The sequence below is a fragment of the Centroberyx gerrardi genome, chromosome 16, assembly GCF_048128805.1.
Source record: "Centroberyx gerrardi isolate f3 chromosome 16, fCenGer3.hap1.cur.20231027, whole genome shotgun sequence".
NCBI lineage: Eukaryota > Metazoa > Chordata > Actinopteri > Beryciformes > Berycidae > Centroberyx > Centroberyx gerrardi.
The window spans coordinates 3297754-3318194 of NC_136012.1; the positions used below are offsets into that span (position 1 = coordinate 3297754).

Here is a 20441-nt window from a genome sequence, read left to right on the forward strand (position 1 = left end):
ATTCGTATTTCTGTAAGAACGAAATTAAAGGTGCCGCCTAGGTTCTATTAAGTATTTAATGGCTGAATTCAAATATATACTTAACCCTAATGTATTTTAACACCCAGGAGGGAGCGTTGCAGAGTAGTCCACTTACCGTCAACCCCTCAGAGGTCGGTGTTCCGTGACTCACCAGAAAAATGATGATGTAACTTTTGCCGGCTTCAGCGCTATCCACTACTGTACAAAGAGAAGAGGAAGTCATCGTGTCAAAGTGTGTTTAGGCGGAATATTCTCAAGGTCTTTGTTGGATAAATGGCTCCACTTTGTTGGTAAACGTGAAAAGACAGTGGCAGACTGCCGGCACAGCTTGTTCTCTTTCAGACACACCGAGGTGAGGAATGAATCCAGCCCGTCGCTGTTCGGCGCTTCTCAACCAGCTGTGTGTCTCCTCGCGGGGGGGACCGACCGCCAGGAGACAGTTTCAACCGGGGGGAGTCTCGGCCCCTTCGGGACCACGATACTGTCACCCCGGTGTTGGGGGAGGAGGAGGGGGAGTCAGCGGGACCAAGCCTCAGGTGAAGCCGAGCGGAGCATCACCCACCGGGGCACCACCAGGTAGCTAGCTTTCATTATCTTGTATCCAGAATCAAAGCCTGGTACCTGTAGTGATGGCTCTAGTTGGCCGTTTCGCCAAACTCCATTCAAATATCTGTCAATTTAAAGCGGCCTTGCTTACCGGTAAAGGGACATCCTTTATGACTATGACTTATGCTTTACTAACTATGTTTCCTGAATCGTTGGGAGCCAGTCCCCAATTCGGCATTGATATAATCCACCAAGCAGCAGTTATTTCAATAAAAAGTCAACATTTAGAATGGGTTCCCCTTAATTTTCTTCCACTGAAAATGTAGGTAACGTTAGGCGGTAGCGAAGAGTGTCAAATAATGATACAAGTTGAGATTTTGTTACTCTTTGGTGGATCATTTATATGCCGAATTTAGCAGACGACCCTAATGATTCATATCGTTAAGTCATGTTTATCAGGTATACACGTTTGCTGATAAGCAAGACCAAATTAAACTGAATGGAGTTCAGGGTGAACCTCTCTCCATACAGAAAACAGAAGTTATGGGGCCTATGGGCTTCCTGTCAGCTGTATAAAAAAAAATAGCATTTCCAAGGCTGATGTCAGTCTTAACTGGAATCCTAAATGTAGTGTTCCTGATTGTAGACTTAACTTTTCACTTTAGAGTCTATTGGGATTGGGAAACACAGATGTGTGTTTGCGTGTGTGTGGCTATATGTATACATATGGACACACACACGCACATACTGTATACTGGACGCACATACTGTACTTCATGGCATAACGGTCATCCCCCCGCCTAGATTCCTCCTTCTCCACAGAGGGGCCCACTGTTGACCTTTTCCCCATATTTAAGCTCCAGTTCCAGACCAGAATTGTGCAGCATATATGAAACACTTCCACACCACAGTTTCAGCAGCTATCTTTTCCTTTGCCCTGCTTTTATACTGTAAACTACAGGTTATTATAGGGTAAACTATGACATCTGGGGTTCCCACTGATCATGGAATTCCTGGAATATCGTGGAATTTTCAGAGGTGTATTCCAGACAGGGAAAGTCAGGGGATTTGATCAATTCTTTGTCAAGGAATATCAGGGAGTTTTATAAATGGGTCACTTGACATGAATATAGCAGAATGTATTTTCCAACTTGTTCAAAAGAAGGCATGGAAAGTTTTAGTCAAGGGCAATAAAAATGGAATCTAAAGTGCGAGGAAAAGAAAGTGGAGCTCAGATTAATTTGTTATCTTTCCCTCTAAAATAACTGAAATAAAATAAAGCAACGTATAAGGAAACAATACAATAAAATACTTCTGAAACAGTCAGGAATGCTGGTTGAGATTAGACAGGACACACAGGAACAGTTATGTGTCTGTAGTCCAGACATGGAGCAGGACAGAGTGTCACCTCCTTTAACTTATTAATCGCCATCTACTGATACAGGGAGCTCAGTGATCAGTGACTGTGCAGCTTTTCTCGCCCTGTGACTTAACAGTGTTAGGTTGTAGACAACTAGGCTAAATCATAAACCAAGACTAAAAATAGGCATGAAAGAAGCATTTTCATAAGTGAAATGAAAATAGAACGACTTGAAAATATGAAACTTAACTTAAACGCCCGCATTTTCCAGTGTTATTCTTTTCACCATAGCGAGAGTGGAGAAATAAATCCTGTAGTAATAATGAATTAACCCAGATCAACTACTGATATATTGATACACCATGATATAACACAATAGCGTTTCAACTTATATCCAGTTCATGAAAGCTTTCACATTGTCTATTCTAAACAGCTGTTGTCTTGTAGCTCTTTCCTGGGAAAAATCCTCTGCCACACAGGAAGTGATGCGTTTTACATTTCCAGTTTATATGGAATAAATAGAGGAAGGAAGTTAATTTCTTTGCCAGTATGTTCACAAAACAGATACTACCGAGTCATTTCATACTATATTTCATACAAAGCTAATCTGATTTAATGAAACAGAATATCTATGAAAAATTAAAGTGGTAGTCTACAAGATCCTACAAGATGTCTCCATCTTTGTTGCTAAGCGCTCATTGCTGTTATGCTGCTGATATGAATGTGTGATGACTATTGGTTGGCAGGAGGATGTACATGATCGCCCAACCCCTAGTGTTGAGATGTCAGTGCTTAGAATGTGTCTGCTTACTTTGAATCTAAGGAAATACTTTGTCAGATCAGTGTAGCTTGATTTGTAAACCAAAGTCCTGCACCAGAAAACCTCGTTTAGGAAGCCGTCCTTTCACTCAGAAAACCATGATGATTTTTGCCTGTATATTACGCTGATATTGGTCTTTTATTAACAATTCGATTCTTATCAGACATTTGGACCAGATTCCACACAAGTATGCATGAATAAAATGATATTATTATTAGTAGTAGTAGAGGTAGTAGTAGTATCCTGGGTTTCAGTGGAGAGTTTTAGTGTCCCATGATGGTCTAAATGCTGTTTCAGAGGCTTTTCCACCCTGACAAGAATATCATTCTCAGGGAAACACTGAATACTTACTGAATAAAATATTGATATCAGCCTTCAAAAAATCTGTATTGGTCGGACCCTATGGAGGTGACCCAGTCAGGAGTTTAGGTCAAGGTTGCCATATAGAAGGAAGGAAACTAGACACAGGATGAAGAGTTTGTCTATTTTAGGTATTGTCAGGGGAAAACAGGTCAGGCCTCTGGTTTCATGGCCAACTCACTCACACGCTTGTGCACATTCACGTGGATTGGGTCAGCAAAGAAATAGTTTCTTAAATTAGCGGGCTTATGTATGGCTTATGTTGTGTTTCTGGGTTTGAGGCCCCTGGCGGCTAAAACTCCATACAGATCTTTACTGGCCTCCATCTGTAATGGGATTGGTAAGGTTGGGTTACATAATGATCCAGTTAGGAAGGAGATGGGACAATGGAGACTGCACACTCAGGTTAAATTGATATATCAGACCGATATTCACCTTTTACTAAAAATCAGATCTGGTCCAGTCAGTGTGGTTCACCTCTGATATGATGGATATGTTTTTGTTATATATAAGTTTGATTCATTATGTAATTATTGTAGAATTGATCAATACTGCACTGGTTGTCTATGGGAAGCCCTTCAGCAGTCAATTCAGCAGTTACTTAGACGACCCACTATCTGATCATCAGACCCACTGAAATCCTGCTTGCCACATATATAGAACAAGACCTCATTCATTTTTCAGCCCATGCCACTTAATCTAATATCCCGCCCCGGTAACGTGCTTAATTGTCATGTGGTTGCTACACTGGAGAAGAGCTTCAGTGCTGATAAATGACCTGGAATTTGATCTGTGTCTGTGTAACCAAGAGCAGCCAAGCCCGGACAGCTGCCAGTTAGCCAGCACCTCACCCAGCACTGGCTTTATATTAAACAGCGGCTTCACCGAGTCCTCCAACTGGACTTTTACCACCATGTGAAAAAACTACAGTTAGACTGATATATGGGACCGATATTGGACATTTATTAAAAATCGGATATCATCCAGCCAGTGTAGTCCACCTCTGATATGATGGAGCTTTCTCCCTGACCACAGCTAGTCAATATGTTTTTATTATTATTATTATTAACATAGTTTTTATTTTTTTGTTTGTATTTATTATTTTTATACATTTGTTATAAATTAATTTGCATATGAGAAGAGAATTAAAATGGCAGCTAAGGGGTGATGATTTATAAAGTTACATTTTCACAATAATACAACTTTACCTTCCTTTTTTAAATTGGATACTGCTCAATAATGAACAGACATTTTTAGATTTATAGAAAATATTTACTTCACTTTAATAGCAACAGGTACAGAGTATGCTACTATTACTACTACTAGTACTGCTACTACTACAACTACTACTACTACTACTGTAGTACTAAATCTGGTGAACACTCTGGTTGTTTTAATTGGACTGGAAATGACACAATGTCTGTTTTTGGTGAGGTAGCACTTAAATGGGATGGTACAAGACACTGACACACACACACACACACACATACACACACTGCTGCAGTGCTGGAATGAGATGTTCCCTGCCTGCCAATGTATTATTTTCTCACATTCCAGCTTCCTGAGTTGGCCTACACTGTGATGCTCTAGGCTAATTCTATTAGTGTGAGTGTGTGTGTGAGAGAGAGAGAGAGCATTCCTGAATAGGCCAGTCAGTGAGTGAGTCGCCTCCTTCATCTGGCTGCCACAATAGGAATCACTGGGATTGTCCCGTGAGAGTCACACTGTCCTTGCCCACACACACAGACACACACGGTAAACTGTCTGGTCCTATGGGCGAGTGAGGAAGAGTCACTCCCATCGCTGCATCTTAACCAAGGCAGCAGAGCAGAGGAAGAAGAGTGGAGGGATGAAGGAGAGGACGACAGGCAGGAAAAGAGCGTTAACTGTGTGTGTGTGTGTGTGTGTGTGTGTGTGTGTGTGTGTGTGTTTGAGATATTTCCCTCATCGATTCTGTTCCATGTGAGTATTTTTTGGTGTTTGGGGCCGATATTGTCGTTTTATTAAATTAGATCTGGTCCAGTCAGTGTGATCCACTTCTGAAGTGATGCAGGTTGATTGATTACATATTGATTGTATAATTGATTAACTGGTTGTCTATGGGAAGACCTTAACCTTAGTTGATTCTAATGAGACATTTTGACTGGGTTCCACACAAGTATGCATGAATGTTTTATTATTATTAGATTAGATGAAACTTTAATGATCCCCATGGGGAAATTGGGCCGTCGCAGCAGCAAAAAGTAACCAGCACTGCAAAGAAAAATGGGATATGACTAAGAGACATATTAAGTAGAAATGAAAATTGTCAAAAAAGTCTCTATTCCAGCATTAACAGGATGTAAAATAGCAGTAGTGGTATCAGTAGCAGTAGTGGAGAGTTATAAAATTGCAATAAATAATAACATGTATGCAATATATCCAGATGAGATAATATGTACAGAACGTGCAGATTTGGGTATGTGCATGGATATTATTTGGGTGCTGTCATCATTATCCTGGGTTTCAGTGGAGAGTTTTAGTGTCCCATGATGGTCTAAATGCTGTTTCAGAGGCTTTCCCACCCTGACTAGAATACAGTTCTGGGGGAAACAGTGAATACTGACCCAGAATGATCCAAAACCAGGTTACTGGACTAACCAGGTTAAGTAAGGGAATTCTCTGTGCATGTGAATACAACCCAAACACTGTAGGTGGCAGCATAGTCTCTCTCTCTCTCTCTCTCTCTCTCTCTCTCTCTCTCTCTCTCTCTCTCTCTCTCTCTCTCTCTCTCTCTCTCTCTCTCCAGCCCTGTCATCTCCACCTGTTAGTTAGGCAACATTCTTTTCAACGCCCCCTCCACCTTACTCCAAAATTCCACCCACCATACTTTCTTTCCCTTTCTCCTTCCTTCCTTCTTTGTCTCCCTCTTGTTTTTTTTTTTTCTTTCTCTTCCTCCTCTCCCTGATGAAAATCCCTATCTCTTCTTTCCTCTCATCACCTCTCATAATGATAATGCAGAAACTTTACTGGTCCCCGTGGGTAAATTGGGTCGTTGCTGCAGCAAAAGTAATAGGATACAGTAGGATGTTATATGGGGGGAAAAGTAAAATAGAATATAATATTGGCATGAAATTAGAATGTAAAACAGCAATAATAGTATAAACAATAAAAGCGATAAAATAAAATGTAAAATTATTGTGTCTGACTGTTAGTTGACAAAATCAACAACAAATCAATAAACCACAGTTTCTATATTGAGATGATTCATTATGGGGTTTGAAAACATGTACTATGCAATAGTAGATAATAATCAATACCTCTAATTATTTGGTGAACTATACAATATTAAATAATTGTCAATATCTGTAATAATCTAAAACGGCTCCAGAATTGAGAACATTGTTAGAGTTATTCTCTCTCTCTCTCTCTCTCTCTCTCGCTCTCTCTCTCTCTCTCTCTCTCTCTCTCTCCCTCCCTCCCTCCCTCTATGTCTGAGACAGGCTTACTGTGTCAGCTAACTCCAAAGGTCACTCTGTCATCCAATGGGGGCAGAGAGAGTGGGAGAGGAAGGGGGAGGGGGGTAATTCAGAGACAGAGGGAAGTGGGATGAGACAGAGGATGAGTCAGAGCGAGAGAGAGAGAGAGATGCAGCTCTGAAATGAAAGAAAGGACTGAGCAACAAAGACGTAGAGACAAGAGGGAGGAAAGCGTTTGACAGAACATGGAGGCCATGGGTGAGACATTTACATTTGAATGATTTAGCTGACTCACAAGTTGTGATTTGACAATGAGCGCAACAGTAGAACAAGCTTCAGTTCCTAGATCAGTAAAAATGACAAGCAACCAATAGAAAGGACATTTACATTTTAAACATTCAACATTTAGGGATTTATTTTTAGAGTGAGTGATGCTTTTTTTTTCAGGGCGTTTGCTGTTTTTTCAGTGACAAATCAATTACATTTCAGTAGGTGTATAGTTTTTGTCATTTTTATGTTTATTTCAGTTGAGAAACTGGTCTTGTATTTCATTCCTGCTGCCATTTAAAAAGGTCTTGAAAGGGCTTAGGACTTGCAGACAGCCTGGAGTACATGGGAGAACATTCACTGTCTCTTTCTCTCTTGTCTCTACCTCTCACAGCTACATTTTAGGCATTTAAGCAAATACTCTTATCCGGATAGACTAACACTAGTATCTAGTATCAAGAGAAGCAGTCAATATATAAGGAGGACAAGGGTCAAAAGACAGCCAAGACAATAGAGGAAATAAGCATTCCTGTAACCTGAGAATATTCTAGTATCTTCAATACAGTAACTAGAATTCACTCAAGATGGTTCCTGGTGATGGTAGTCGGTGAGTCATAGCCTGCAGCTGTCCAGACTGTCTATCTATCTAGTGCAGTGGTTCTCAAAGTGGGGTAAGGGGTCCTTGAAGGGGTCCCTGGAAAAATGAGGAATAGTTAAATTTCACTAAAATTTAACTCACAAGGAATTATCTTTATTAGAGAACGCATAAGAATGACTATTGTAATCATACGCTTCACTCTCACCATTATCTTCCCACATACAGTGTAGACAGTTAAACAGTTCAATACTAAAAACCAACATCTTCCCTTTATGGCTCCGTGGGACTGAATCTGATCAAATGGGGGTCTATGGCTGTAATATGGGTCTATCTGGGGGTCTGTGACATGAAAATGTTTGAGAAGCCCTGCTCCTAGTGAATTCACTGACTTGTTTTTCATTGATGTAGTGTCTGAAATGACCTACATTTGATTCATCTGGTTTTGTCATGCGCACTGGTCCCTGACTGTGCCAGGAACCATGGTTATAGTCACTTTGAAATCCACCGGCATGGCATTGCCTTCCGCTGCTACGCCGATGATCCTCAACTTAACGTGTCAGTGAAATCCAGATTCCAAAAAGCTACATAGTTAACTCATATTTTTTTTCCAACTAAAGAATATTGCTAAAATGGACAAATAAAAATGTGACACAGAGAGAATCATACATGCTTTTGTATGCCTACAGCTCTGTCTTTGACCCATATTCGGTCTGTCTGACCTATCCCTTCTCCAATCGACTGCCTGAGATAATGGAGATAATCAGATTACAGAACATTACAGAACTGGCTGCGTAGCCTTGGTGTCAAGCCTGCTCATTCACAAAAACCACAGGAATGCTATTCACGTAGTAACCTGTCTGTGATTCATGTGCATGTCATCTTTGGACTAAAGCTAAAGATGCATGACACGACAGAAAGAGAAAGACTTGGCTGCCAAAGTAGCCATTGATTTAAGGGATGTCAGTTACTAAAAATCTGATCTGGCCCAGTCAGTGTGGTCCACCTCTGATATGATTGATAATAACCACGCGCCCCTCTCCCCCCCCGTCCCCTCTCTCTACCAGTTTGTCCGATGGGCAGCAACGGCAGCAGCAGCAGGTTGTTCGGCACGTTGGCCCAGTCGCTGAGCAGCGCCCCCCTGGCCCAGCCTGACCTGTACTCGGACCAGAACCCGGACCAGGGGCCGGACCGGGAGGGCCTGGCCGAGGCGGACCCGGACCAGCTGCTCCGAGAGTGCGAGGAGGCCCTGCAGAGCCGTCCGGCCCGGCCGCACAGAGACCTGGTCTATCCCAGCGGCCCGGCGGCCAGCCACCACGACCACAACCCCTCCATACGGGTGATGCAGTGGAACATACTGGCACAAGGTACAGCTCTATGGAATAAAACACCCATACACACAGTAGCACAGGGTTTTATAGAGGCTTCCTTATGTCTCCGGTGAGACAAGTGCCAAGAATGAATCAGGCCTAGACCAAGATATGAGGGGCGATACTGGCCTTTTATTAAAAATCTGATCTGGTCCAGTCAGTGTCGTCCACCACTGATATGATGGATATGATGCAGTTTAATTGATTACATATTTAGAACTGATCAATTCAGAGGCTTTTACACCCTGCCAAAAATTAAAAAAGGGATGTCAAAAAATTCTATGGCAAACACTATCCAAGATAGGCTGAAGATATTGAATATCAACAATCAGCAGGTTTAATACAAAAATATCAGTATTGGCCTTAAAACACCTGTATCAGCCGAACCCTAGAATGGTATGTATTTCTGAATCCTGGAGAATTATGATCACTGATATCTCTTATCTCTTCGTGTCTTGACCCCTCCTCTCTCCTCTTCTTCTCTTATTTCTCTCTCTGTCTCTCCAGCCCTTGGTGAGGGGAAGGATGGGTTTATTCGTTGTCCACTGGACGCTCTCAACTGGCAGGAGAGGAAGTACCTGATCCTGGAAGAGATCCTCACCTACCGCCCCGACATCCTGTGTCTACAGGAAGTGGACCATTACTATGACACCTTCCAGCCAATCATGGCCAGCCTGGGTTACCACAGCACCTTCCTGGCCAAACCCTGGTCTCCCTGTCTGGACGTAGAGCGTAACAACGGCCCCGACGGCTGCGCCTTGTTTTACCGCCGCTCGCGCTTCTCCCTCCTGGCCACGGCTCACCTGCGGCTGTCGGCCATGATGCTGCCCACCAACCAGGTAGCCATCGTCCAGACGCTACGTTGCCGGACGACGGGCCGGCAGCTCTGCGTGGCCGTAACCCATCTGAAGGCTCGCAGCGGCTGGGAGAGGCTGCGGAGTGCACAGGGCGCCGACCTCTTGCAAAACCTACGGAGCATAACATCCCGTGGCGGCGAGGCCGGGCAGAGCACGGTCCCTTTAATAGTGTGCGGGGACTTTAACGCCGAGCCCTCGGAGGACGTTTACCGACGCTTCAGCTCCTCCCCCCTCGGCCTGGACTCGGCCTATAAGCTGCTGAGCTCCGACGGGCAGACGGAGCCGGCCTACACCACGTGGAAGATCCGCCCCTCCGGAGAGAGCTGCAGCACGTTGGACTATATCTGGTATTCCCACGATGCCTTGAGTGTGGAGACCCTGTTGGACCTTCCCACTGAGGAGCAGATCGGCCCCGACCGCCTCCCCTCCTACCACTACCCCTCCGACCACCTGTCGCTGCTCTGTGACGTCAGCTTCAGGGAGCAGCCCCATAGGCTGATGTAGGCTGCCGGTCATGGCAGCTGGACCAATAGGAGGACTGAGTCAGTGAATTTGTCCAGAAACCACTCTGTTGATCTTGGTCAGGATAGGTTTAACTGAAGTGGCAGCTAATGGATCCACCTGGCCCTCTGGCACAGGACTGCATTTTTACCATCTTGGTTAAATCCATCAGATCCCCTTTGAATTCACACAGCAGTTTGTTCTGACAATAGGGGGAAAAATATGGGATATGAGATACTGTTGACTTATTTTACTTCACTTACTGGGGTTTTAACACCAGAAACCAACTGCAGTTATTTATTATTTGACCCAACATCTGTTCTTTCCATATACGAAAGTTTAAATGCACTTAAGACTTTTTTTTCCTCCCTCAATTCTGTTAAATTATTCTTAATATTTTTCTATTGATAAAGAGTTGGTTACACCATAACCAACTGGTTATGATATTGAATATAGCGTATTGAAGTGTATTATTTTTGCATTAGCATAATCCCCAAAAGTTTTGCAATGACATCTGTAATCATGACAGTGCTGTTGCTGTGACCACATTGCCAGTGAATGAGGGAAAATGTTAATTTATAAAATAAAACATTTATAGACCTTATTGTGACTCCTATTGTCCTGTTTTAGTTTACTGGTTGGTCTAATCTTCTGAATTTGCATACTTTCATTTCTTCTCTGTAGACTGGTTTTTATACTGATTATTTCCTACAAAATTACAACCACTTCTCTAGCAACAAACACACCAGGAATCACTACTTAAGCATTTCTTGGAAAAGCACTAGAATCTAGGAAATACCTGTCTAGGATTAGATTTCACTCAGTCAGCACCACTTCATTTCCATTTCAAAAACCCAGTCTGGAAATGTTTCATACCAGCAAGGAACATTAGACCCTTTTTATGGATTTTCAAGGTGGGTATGGAAAAGGGCTGCAAATTAACTAGAGGCATGTGTGTCTCCAGACAAACATCACAAAAGACAAGCAGTTTTAATTCACATTTGTCTTTTTTATAATACATATTTCAGTAAAATCTACTTCAATACACTGATAGTACAAGGAAAAAAAAAAGCATATACTTCAAATATGGAGCACACCATCTAGTTCTTTTACCTTGACGTAGACGTCCCTTCACTCCCTTTTCATGAGCAGTAAAAAAAAAAAACAGGACAAAGAAAAGAAAGTGTTTGGAGAAAATGACAGTGCCGTGGAATAACAGAGCTTCAGACAAACCATAAAGACAGGAGACAGGAAAAAACAGCGATGAATTCAAACTATATGTCTGTACTGATACATACCCGCTGAGTATCAAAAAACATTTTTTCCATTTTATTTTTCTTTACAACAAAGTCTTGTCAGGCTTTTTTTTTTTTATATTATGTTTGATTACAAAAAGAAGGATTTTTTTTTAATTTACAATCTAAGGCTGCCCATCTTCTGGGTAGTATGAGCTCTGAAGGATGTGTGTTTATACAATAGAGTCCCTTTTATAGTTTTGGGGCTTCGGCCCCAAAAAGGTCAGCAGTTCCGTCATGAGAGCAGGCCTCTCATTGGAGAGTAATGTCAGGTCAAAAGTCAGTGGGGTCCGGCCTCGGCCAGTCAGAGGGCAGCTCGGCTCTGTGGAAGTATAGAGTGTGTCCTCAATTTTCTCAGCAGTCCAGAGTCACTTCCTCTACCTCCACCTCCGCTCCACCCCCCAGCCGCAGCCTCAGCCTCGGGGCGGAGCTCTCAGGATGCCGGGGTGTCTGCTGACGGCGGGCTGGGCTGGAGGTCCTCTGTGGAGAGGGGCGGAGCCTCTGCCGCGCCCTCTGATTGTGCTGCTTCGGGCTGACTGCTGGAGGAGGGGAGGAGCTGGACGTGGTCTGGGGGCTGGGTGGGTGTTTTGGGCGGGGCCGGGTGAGGCTGGCTGACCTGGACAGAGAGCTGGGGCAGCGCCTGGGCCACCGCCGCCGGTTTGGCCAGAATGAGCTGCGGCGTCGGCCGGCCTGTCGTCAACTGGACCGTGGTGGCGCCGGCCGGTTTGGCCTGGATGAGCTGCGCTAGCTGGCCAGACGTGTTGGCCTGCATTAGCGTGGCGAGCTGGTTGGCCGGGATGGTGATGATGGTGATCTTCTCGCCTGCCTTGGAGCCGGCGGGCAGCATGGTGGGCAGGGCCTGGATGACCAGTTTGGGCGGGGCGCCGCCGCCACCGCCTACCGTCACCGGGACTCCGGCGGTGGTGGTGAGGATGGAGGAGGAGTTTAACGTCACCTGACCCAGCGAGTTGGTCATGACCACAGGCATGGCTCGGATGGTCCTGCAGAACAAATCACAAGCAGTTAGAAAAATTTTAAAAAAATTACTCTCCTGCCTTGTACATAACAGGAAGGGTTAATGTCTGTCTGCTACCTAGACAGCACTGATTCAATGGCAAAACAGTTATGATTCACTATGCATTCATCTTTCCATCAGGGCTGGAATCTATTCATTATGAATTCAATCAGTTCTGACCACGCAATGCATTTCAAGAGTTTGTTTTTTTTAAATATATAATTACTTAAAACAGAATTCCCACTGTGGCCCTGATGTCCAACTCCATGACTTTTCATAACTAATTTGGAGTGCTTCCATGACCTAAAAATGTTCTTCCTTCCTGGATTGTTAATGTCTGGCTTCCACTCCAGTTGGGCTGAAAACCATCTAATGTGATGAATATGTCAAACAAGTTGGAAAATACATTCTGTTATATTCCTGGAAAATGACCCATCTGTTGAATTCCCTGATATTCCCCGTCTTCCCCAGAAAATGTATCAAATCCCTGGAGAGTCAACTGACCTGGTGGTGGCGGCGTTGGTGGGGATGACGGTGACGTAGCTCTGCTGAGGCTGGCCACCGACGGGGGGGTCGGCGGCGACCTGCTGGTGAGCCGGGTGCTGGGCGGCCATCACCCCGTCGCCGTCCTCCGCCTCCTCGCCCTCGTCGTCGTCGTCGATCACGCGGATGTTCTTGGGCATGTCTTTGAACTGGTAGGCCAGCCGCTGGCCCTCCACCTTGGCCAGAATGCCGCGCTGGTAGTAATACCTGCGCACACACACACACACACAAATTGCACTGGTTGACTAGTCCAAAAGTGACCATGCATACCAGCTTAGTATGGTACGAGCGTTCAAACAAGGATATCATATGAAGGTGAAATGTGATTTTTTTCTCATTAATTTTCCTCTAATTAAAGAGTAACTAAACCCCAAACCCAAATCTGTGGTGAAGCCTGACACCTAATGGTGAAAAGTAGGTACTGAGCTGACCATCTGCTATTGGCTGATCTTAAGTGCCAGGTGCCACCTGTTGTACTCTATAGAAGGTGAAATAACGGTGAAACAAAAATCAACTCTACTGCCGGTCCCATTCACATCTTTTGGCGAAACTGCATGACATTTGTCTTATTTCGTTTACTGTACTTTCCACCTCTGCCTCGACTAAAGTTCACTGAATGTAAACAATCTGCCAATACCTCTATTTAATGTTATAGTTTAAAAAATATAATAAAAGACCTATAATTACTAAATTTAAGACATTGTAATACTAAGGCCTTGAATTTAGATAGACTTCAGAGTGCCTGCGGACACCCTGGTTTTAATGTTCCATGGTCTACATGCTGTTTCAGAGGCTTTTGCACCCTGACAGAGTAATATTCCGGGGGAAACACTGAATACTTGTCATTTTTTACATTGTTTTGGGGCATGAAAATAGTCAAAACATCAGACAGGCCCACCTCAGCGCCCGGCCCATGGTCTCATAGTTCATGTCGGGCTTGTTCTTGTGTTTCCCCCACAGCTTGGACACGGCCTTGGAGTCCACCAGCTTGAAGATGCCCTTCTCCCTCTGCATCCACTTGATGTACCTGGGACAGGTGTTCTTATCCTGCAGCAGCTCCAGCAGGAACTCCCACAGGTAGGTGGTGTTGCCTGGAGGAGACGCCGCACAACACAGCACAATAATGCTTTAGATTAGATCGGTCCTGTATCATGTTATCACGGTTCCCATAGTACATACAGCAGGTACAGAGCTTTAACACACCTTTGCCTTCCCTTGGTCTCTTCTTTATCCCCAGGTCAAAGGAACCATTGGATGCAGGCTGGTGTGTCTTGGGTTTACGTCCACCTGCACTCACAACAAACACACACACAGTACAACTATTAAACTATAGGGCAAGATCATTTTATCTATTGTTAAGCCACTATTGTAGATACGAGCACTGTCTCTTCCTCTGTTGATCTCATCCCATTCATGTTTTCAGAGGGATTCCCAAAGTGTTTTCCTTAAGAAACAAGGAAACCTCATTTGGTTGAAGGATGGTTTGATTGGCGATATTTCCAACCAAGTACAATGTTCACTGGCTTAGCTATTGGTGTATGCTAAAGTGTTAGCATGGAGCCTACTATCACTCAACATAGTGTATGCTAATGTGTTGGCATGGAGCCTACTATCACTCAACATAGTGTATGCTAATGTGTTGGCATGGAGCCTACTGTCAACCTACTATGTTAGCATGATGATCTACCGGGGACAAATGGATCATTTTGGTGTCTATGTTCTTATCACATAAGAGCTAAGTTGACCAATGGCACAATATCCCGAAAACCTGATGTATTCCTTTAAAGGAGAAGTTTTGGGATTGTCCTACCACTGGTCTAACTTTGTAGGCTACTGAGATTCAGGAAGACCAAAAGAATGGGAAGCCCTGTAGTACAAAAGACAGTATGAATGGAATGAACAGGACCAGTCCAGTCCAACACTGACCTCCTCTCTTCTTCTTGGCGGCAGGTTCACATTCGGGAATAGGGAAGGACTCTTCCTCTATGGGTCCGCACTCTGTAGAGACCTCCACCACCGTCTCCATCATCACGTCCTCCACTGGGGTAAAACACACCATCAGATGCCATTAATACTATTCTCTTCATAGTGTGTGTCAGGGTGGAAAAGCCTCTGAGACTAAAGGGACTAAAGGGAGGATGAGGTCATGACGGTGTGTTTACCTGTGTTGCGTTCGTTGTGAAGGCTGCCGGGCGACTCCATGTGGAGCAGCGCTTCGGCCGCCTCGAAGGTCTTGTCGAAACACACCATGTCATGGCCCGACATCTCCACTGTCAGAGCACCAGAGGGAAGAGGAGGAGAGAAAAAGCTGTCACCACATAGGCTGATGCAAGGAATACGAGGTCATCGGGGAAAAGAAAAATAAAAGACAGGAACGGCTCATCAATTAAGAATCTAGCGGGAAACCTATATCCTGCTGTTGGGTGAGAAAATAGTTTGTAAACATGCGATGTGCCGCCAGCTGAACCATTTCCAAATGTAACTTCCTTGTTTATAGTGGCAGCCTGTTCCCCGCCTCCTCCCTTCCTGCTTCCTGTATTGCAACCAAACCACACAGACGGCCTTCCAGCCAGCAGAGGGCGCTCTACAGCTGTCATACACAACAACAACTGGCAGCTCAAATGCAAAGGAGCAGTTCTCTACATTTGATGATATTCAACACCCGCATGATGACATTTAAGTCACAATGAAATGAGAAAATGCCTTTTCACCATATCAGCTAATTTTCCATGTCTTAATATTTTTTACAAGAAATGCCAAAAAATGAACAAAATATGAGTTTTCTTTTATTTTTATATCGAAATCCCATTACTGTTACTTCCTGTATCTTTAGTGGTTACCTCATCATGCACCAGTAGGTGCACACGAAAATTCCAACCAATAAAACCATCACAAATTTTTGATCAATCCTGCCCCGCCCATCAAATAAAACCGCCTTTCTCTCCCTGACTGCTATCCCGTTGAGTTAAAACATCCTATTTCCACCGGAAATGCATCAAATTACAGAAGCAAGGTGTTCTCCAAATGCTGTTTCATTGTGACTTTAAAGATAATAAAGACCAATAAGAACGACACAAAGTATCTGCAGGTTTCAGAAAGCCAAATTTAAGACCTTTTTGAAGCTACCTGGAAATGAATTGAAGACCGATTTAAAAACCAAAATAAAGAAACAAAGCTGGCAAAAACAGTCTATTTCCAACTGAACTGAGTTGTGAACTCATAAATTGGCAGAATAAGAACAAGAACAGCAGGAATTTAATTGGTAAGGGACATGAAGTCCAACTGTGTTTAGTGAAGCAGATAGGACACAGACTGTACTACTAGCTAACCCTATCCTGGATGAATCTAAAAGTGGACATGCAGCAGTCACACACACACACACACACACACACACACACACACACACACACAGAGTAGCCTCACCCGTCTCCACCACCTCAGTGACCACCTCCTGCTCCTCGGCCACGTCCTGCATCAGGTAGGTCTCGTCGTCATAGACCAGCACCTGGGCGGCGTAGCACTGCTCCACTTGGGCACTGGGCACCTCCTCCACGATCACCGCCGGGCACTCCTCCTCCTGCAGCACCACGCCCTCCTCCTCCTCCTCCACGTCCTCCTCCTCCACGCCCTCGATGATCACCGCCTCCACCTCCTGCTGCACCACCTCCTCCTCCTCAACGGGCTGCTGGTCACTCTGCGCGCGAAAAAACATGGCAATAGGTGTGATGACAGTAGAGCAGGAAAACGATACACAATAAAATGTACAAAGTGGGGAAATACGGAGAAGGAATGTATGAGATTGGAGTGTTCTTCTTTCCTGGTTTGTTTAATGGTGTTTTCATAAAGGGATGAAGTCTGGTTTCCACTCCAGTTGGGCTGAAAACCACCAGCTAATGCAATGAATGTGTGACGCAAGTTGGAAAATACACAATACATTCTGCTATATTCCTGTGAAGTGACCCATTGGTAAAACTGTCTGATATTCCCTGAATTTATTAAAGAGCATGTAAACAAGCGCGCTGTTTTCAGCCAGTTTCTGCCAAGTACTAGCCTTGTTCCAGACTCCTGAATCGCGTCCCGCCCACTCTTCAGATTTTGTCGAGTGATTCAGAATCTGGTGTTGCTCTAGTCGGCGACTCCTTCTCGCTTGGAGAAACAATCGAGCCAATTCCCTGACATGGCCTGTCTGGAATACGCCTCCCAAAATTCAACAACGCCATGTAATGGACAAGTAATTGTGAATGGTGTTGTGCTGGGTAACAAATTGATTTTTGGGGGCGTTTTGGCAATTTTATTGAACTATGAAATAATACATTTGAATTGCACATTGGCAGATAAACGGTTTGTAGCGCTAAGATTGGTTTGAACTTCTTTCCCACTGCTGGAAAGTGGCAGCAGGCCTTACAGAAGAGGATGGTGCCGTTTTCCCCTCTCTGTCTATTGTTGAGTTTTTTACCATATTGGTTGTTTGATGTTTTGTTGACACGGTGGTTTGTGTTAGTTGGTATCTACTGCTGGCTGTGTGGTGCCGCATTTTCTACTGCCTCTGGCTGCGTACTTTGTAGTTTCTGACCCAAAACACGCTGGAAAGAATCACTCGGTCATAAGCTCACATAATTTTCCCTGGCCAAAATAATGAATGTACAATGTCCACAGAAATGTCACCCTAGTTGTTTTCAATACTATTTTGTCTTGTTACATTTTTTTGGTAGCCTCACAGCTGAGAGAATAAGGTGACATATAGGCAGGTGACCCTTACTGATTTGAACGCCAAAGACAAATTTTACAGACATTTGGTGCTTGGTGGGTGCCAATTTTGGTCCCTGTATCAAGGGCACTTTTGCCTCCAGCCCTAATTACTTACTCTGACCTGAGTGTAATGCCAAAGCCAGTAAGACTTACAACATCATTACAATCAAACAAGACTTAAAAAGTGAACCAAGTTACCGTTTGTTCAGAAACAACACAAAATGAAATCTAATCTGACGTTATTCGGGAGTTTGATCGCTTCACTTGAAATATAAGTAGCAATATTGCCGACATGCAAGCAGGTTTGACGCCATGACTTGACCCAACAGAAAGCAGCAGGGAAACTGAGCCAACTATTATGTTGATTACACCACAATACATTACTAGCCAAGTATTATGATTGCATTATGACACACTTAACCCCTAACACCAAACAGCGCTCTCTCACATTGTATTGAGTGATGCTCACTCCTCTGGTATTACAGTCTCGCTAATGTGTGTACGTTACTGATCACAAATACCCGCTTGAAATTGATTGGCTTTCGCTTTACTGCATCAGACGAAGTTCTCTCTCAAGGTGAAAATTTTCAACCGGGGCGAACACCTCTTCGCCTCAATTGCATTGCCTAGAGCGAAGTTGCATCCATCGTACTCCGTTTGCCTCCTCCCATTGACTTGGCATGCATTCACACCACCTCTAAATCAGCTGCGTGGCTATACAGGCGTACCTGCTGGGGATCCTCCATCACGGTGACATACTCCACCATGTTCCCTCCACCGTCTGACACCACCACAGAGGTCATCACTCATTCCTGCCAAAACAAAAGCACGCTGGATGAGGAAGGAGGAGAGGCAGAACCGAGCTGGGTATTTTCTTTTTTATCTCACTTGCATACAAGCAAATAGTGAGTGAGTGTGTGTGTGTGGTGGTGGTGGGGGTGTCATGTGAAAGCCCCACGGCACCATGTCTCTCATGACTTAGTCCTAATAACGTTGTGTTCGCTCTTGTAAGGAAAGAGCTCCATGCCAAACTCCATTCAAAAAATCTGGCAATCTAATGTGGCCTTGCTTATCGTCACACTTGTGTACCTGGTAGAAAATGACTTTCACACATTCTTAGGGTCTTCTGGTAAATCTGACATACAAGTGATCTAACAAGCAGCTCTTTATTTCAATAAAATTTCAACTTTTGAAATGGGTTCACACTGCTCACTATGGCCTTCCATGGTATATTTTGGTGGGGCAAGATTGTGGAAACAGGGAAACCAATTAAAAAAAGCTACAATTTTGTTGATGTAAGTGCTGCTTGGTCTATTGTATGTATGCCGAATTGAATAGTGGCTCCTAACGATTAATAAATTATCTTAAGGTATGTTGTAAGAGACATGTACGTTTGGCAACAATAACAAACCAGATTTTTTAAATTGAGTTTGGCTTGACGTGAACGTCTCTAAAGTGAAGAAGGGCATGTATCGGGGCTATTCGTGACTGTAAGAGTTCAAATGCTTCTGGCTAAATGCCAGCATTTAAGCAAATTAGACTAATTAACGTGACTGGTATACCGTCAATGCTCATCATGCAAAACACCGCTGGTTTACGACTCTAGCCGTTCGCACCATACAGGCTACTGTTTACTTTCTGAGCGGGCTGGCACGTCAGTCCGTTCAGTATGTGGGAGTCGGTAGCTACCGTTAGCTCCTAACTATCAATTCAGATAGTTAGCTAAGCTTCTGCACACATCTACAAGAGTTAAGCAACTTAGTACTGCTCAAACTAGTTGATAAATAACGTTAGTAGTTAATGGTAATTAACATTATATATCCAATAACCATACAGTAACTCAAATCTTTCGAAAAATGAGACGCCTACAGTCCAATAACTTAGCATCCATTAGTGAACACGAACTAGTTAGCTGATAGCTTGGATGTACCTAGCTAACACAATTAGCGTTGTTAGCGTTCTAGTTAAGCGGCTAATGGTAACTATCATTCATTAACGTTAGTCATTAGCCAAAAATCAGACTTCTATCTCGCAAGATGTGAGAATGTCTACCCGTGCATGCTGGTAATATAAGCAATTTCTTCCCCTTACCTTGTTTTGCTTTTGCTAGCGAAAAGTAAGCTTCACGGCTAGCGCTAGCTGGGCCTAACTACAGCTAACGTTAACGTTAGCTAGCCAAGTTGACAAGGCCGAGACGCTTACTTCGTTCGCAAAAACAACTGTTTGCAACAGCTGCGTTCCCTAAAAATAACTCCGTAAACACCTATCGATGTCTTGCATTGAAATATAAAAACTGAATACGAGTGTAGTTCCAGAAGTTTTGTTTTGATTGCTGCTTGTTTCTTGCTATCCCGTTGCTTTCCGGCGCGCCGCCTCTTCGCCAGAGCGGATCCAGCGGGTCAGCGGAGAAACACCGACCGTCATGACGTCATGAGGACGAACCGCAGCCCAACACAGTCTGATGCTGCGTTCAAGACGCATGGGAAACACCGTAGATAACAGCTTCCTACTAGAAAATACCGTTCACCTCAGCTTTCAGCTTGTACTGCTTAGGAACTTTTGACGATTTCTCAAACTCACTGAATTCTGATGTCAACAACAATGAAATACCTATAGTGAAGTGTATGGAATGATACATACATTTCAAATAAAACCATCAAAATCATATAATGCCATGGCAAGAC

At 43.9% G+C, this 20441-nt stretch overlaps 3 protein-coding genes across 4 annotated transcripts in view; 1 reads left to right on the plus strand and 2 right to left on the minus strand.

The window, feature by feature from the left end:
- mgarpa (mitochondria localized glutamic acid rich protein a) overlaps positions 1 to 20441 on the minus strand; it is a 455365-nt gene that overhangs the window by 415378 nt on the left and 19546 nt on the right. The window lies entirely within an intron of this gene.
- nocta (nocturnin a) lies at positions 213 to 10759 on the plus strand. 2 transcript variants are annotated; one of them, XM_071913605.2, is made up of 3 exons: positions 213 to 597; positions 8495 to 8794; positions 9305 to 10759. In XM_071913605.2, exons 1-3 carry the CDS (start codon positions 381 to 383, stop codon positions 10156 to 10158), a joined length of 1371 nt encoding a protein of 456 aa, XP_071769706.2. In that variant the 5' UTR covers positions 213 to 380; the 3' UTR covers positions 10159 to 10759. The 2 variants fall into 2 exon arrangements, with proteins under 2 accessions (XP_071769706.2, XP_078145343.1); XM_078289217.1 differs by lacking the exon at positions 213 to 597 and adding an exon at positions 6694 to 6823.
- On the minus strand, positions 11144 to 19881 carry elf2a (E74-like factor 2a (ets domain transcription factor)). Its single transcript, XM_071913604.2, has 9 exons — positions 19849 to 19881; positions 18486 to 18569; positions 16432 to 16702; positions 15171 to 15278; positions 14935 to 15048; positions 14212 to 14295; positions 13907 to 14099; positions 12970 to 13215; positions 11144 to 12451 (listed from the first exon to the last, which is right to left on the minus strand). Exons 2-9 carry the CDS (start codon positions 18558 to 18560, stop codon positions 11884 to 11886), a joined length of 1659 nt encoding a protein of 552 aa, XP_071769705.1. The 5' UTR covers positions 18561 to 18569; positions 19849 to 19881; the 3' UTR covers positions 11144 to 11883.

What these genes read in the sequence shown, in the direction of transcription:
- elf2a (XM_071913604.2), bottom strand. Translation starts at nt 18,560, where the DNA reads ATGACCTCTGTGGTGGTGTCAGACGGTGGAGGGAACATGGTGGAGTAT. An exon ending in TGATGGAGGATCCCCAGCAG is followed by an intron (nt 16,703 to 18,485) that starts GTACGCCTGTAT and finishes TTTCGCGCGCAG; the next exon opens with AGTGACCAGCAGCCCGTTGA. An exon ending in ACCAACGCCGCCACCACCAG is followed by an intron (nt 12,452 to 12,969) that starts GTCAGTTGACTC and finishes TTTGTTCTGCAG; the next exon opens with GACCATCCGAGCCATGCCTG.
- nocta (XM_071913605.2), top strand. Translation starts at nt 381, where the DNA reads ATGAATCCAGCCCGTCGCTGTTCGGCGCTTCTCAACCAGCTGTGTGTC. An exon ending in ACCCACCGGGGCACCACCAG is followed by an intron (nt 598 to 8,494) that starts GTAGCTAGCTTT and finishes TCTCTCTACCAG; the next exon opens with TTTGTCCGATGGGCAGCAAC. An exon ending in GTGGAACATACTGGCACAAG is followed by an intron (nt 8,795 to 9,304) that starts GTACAGCTCTAT and finishes CTGTCTCTCCAG; the next exon opens with CCCTTGGTGAGGGGAAGGAT.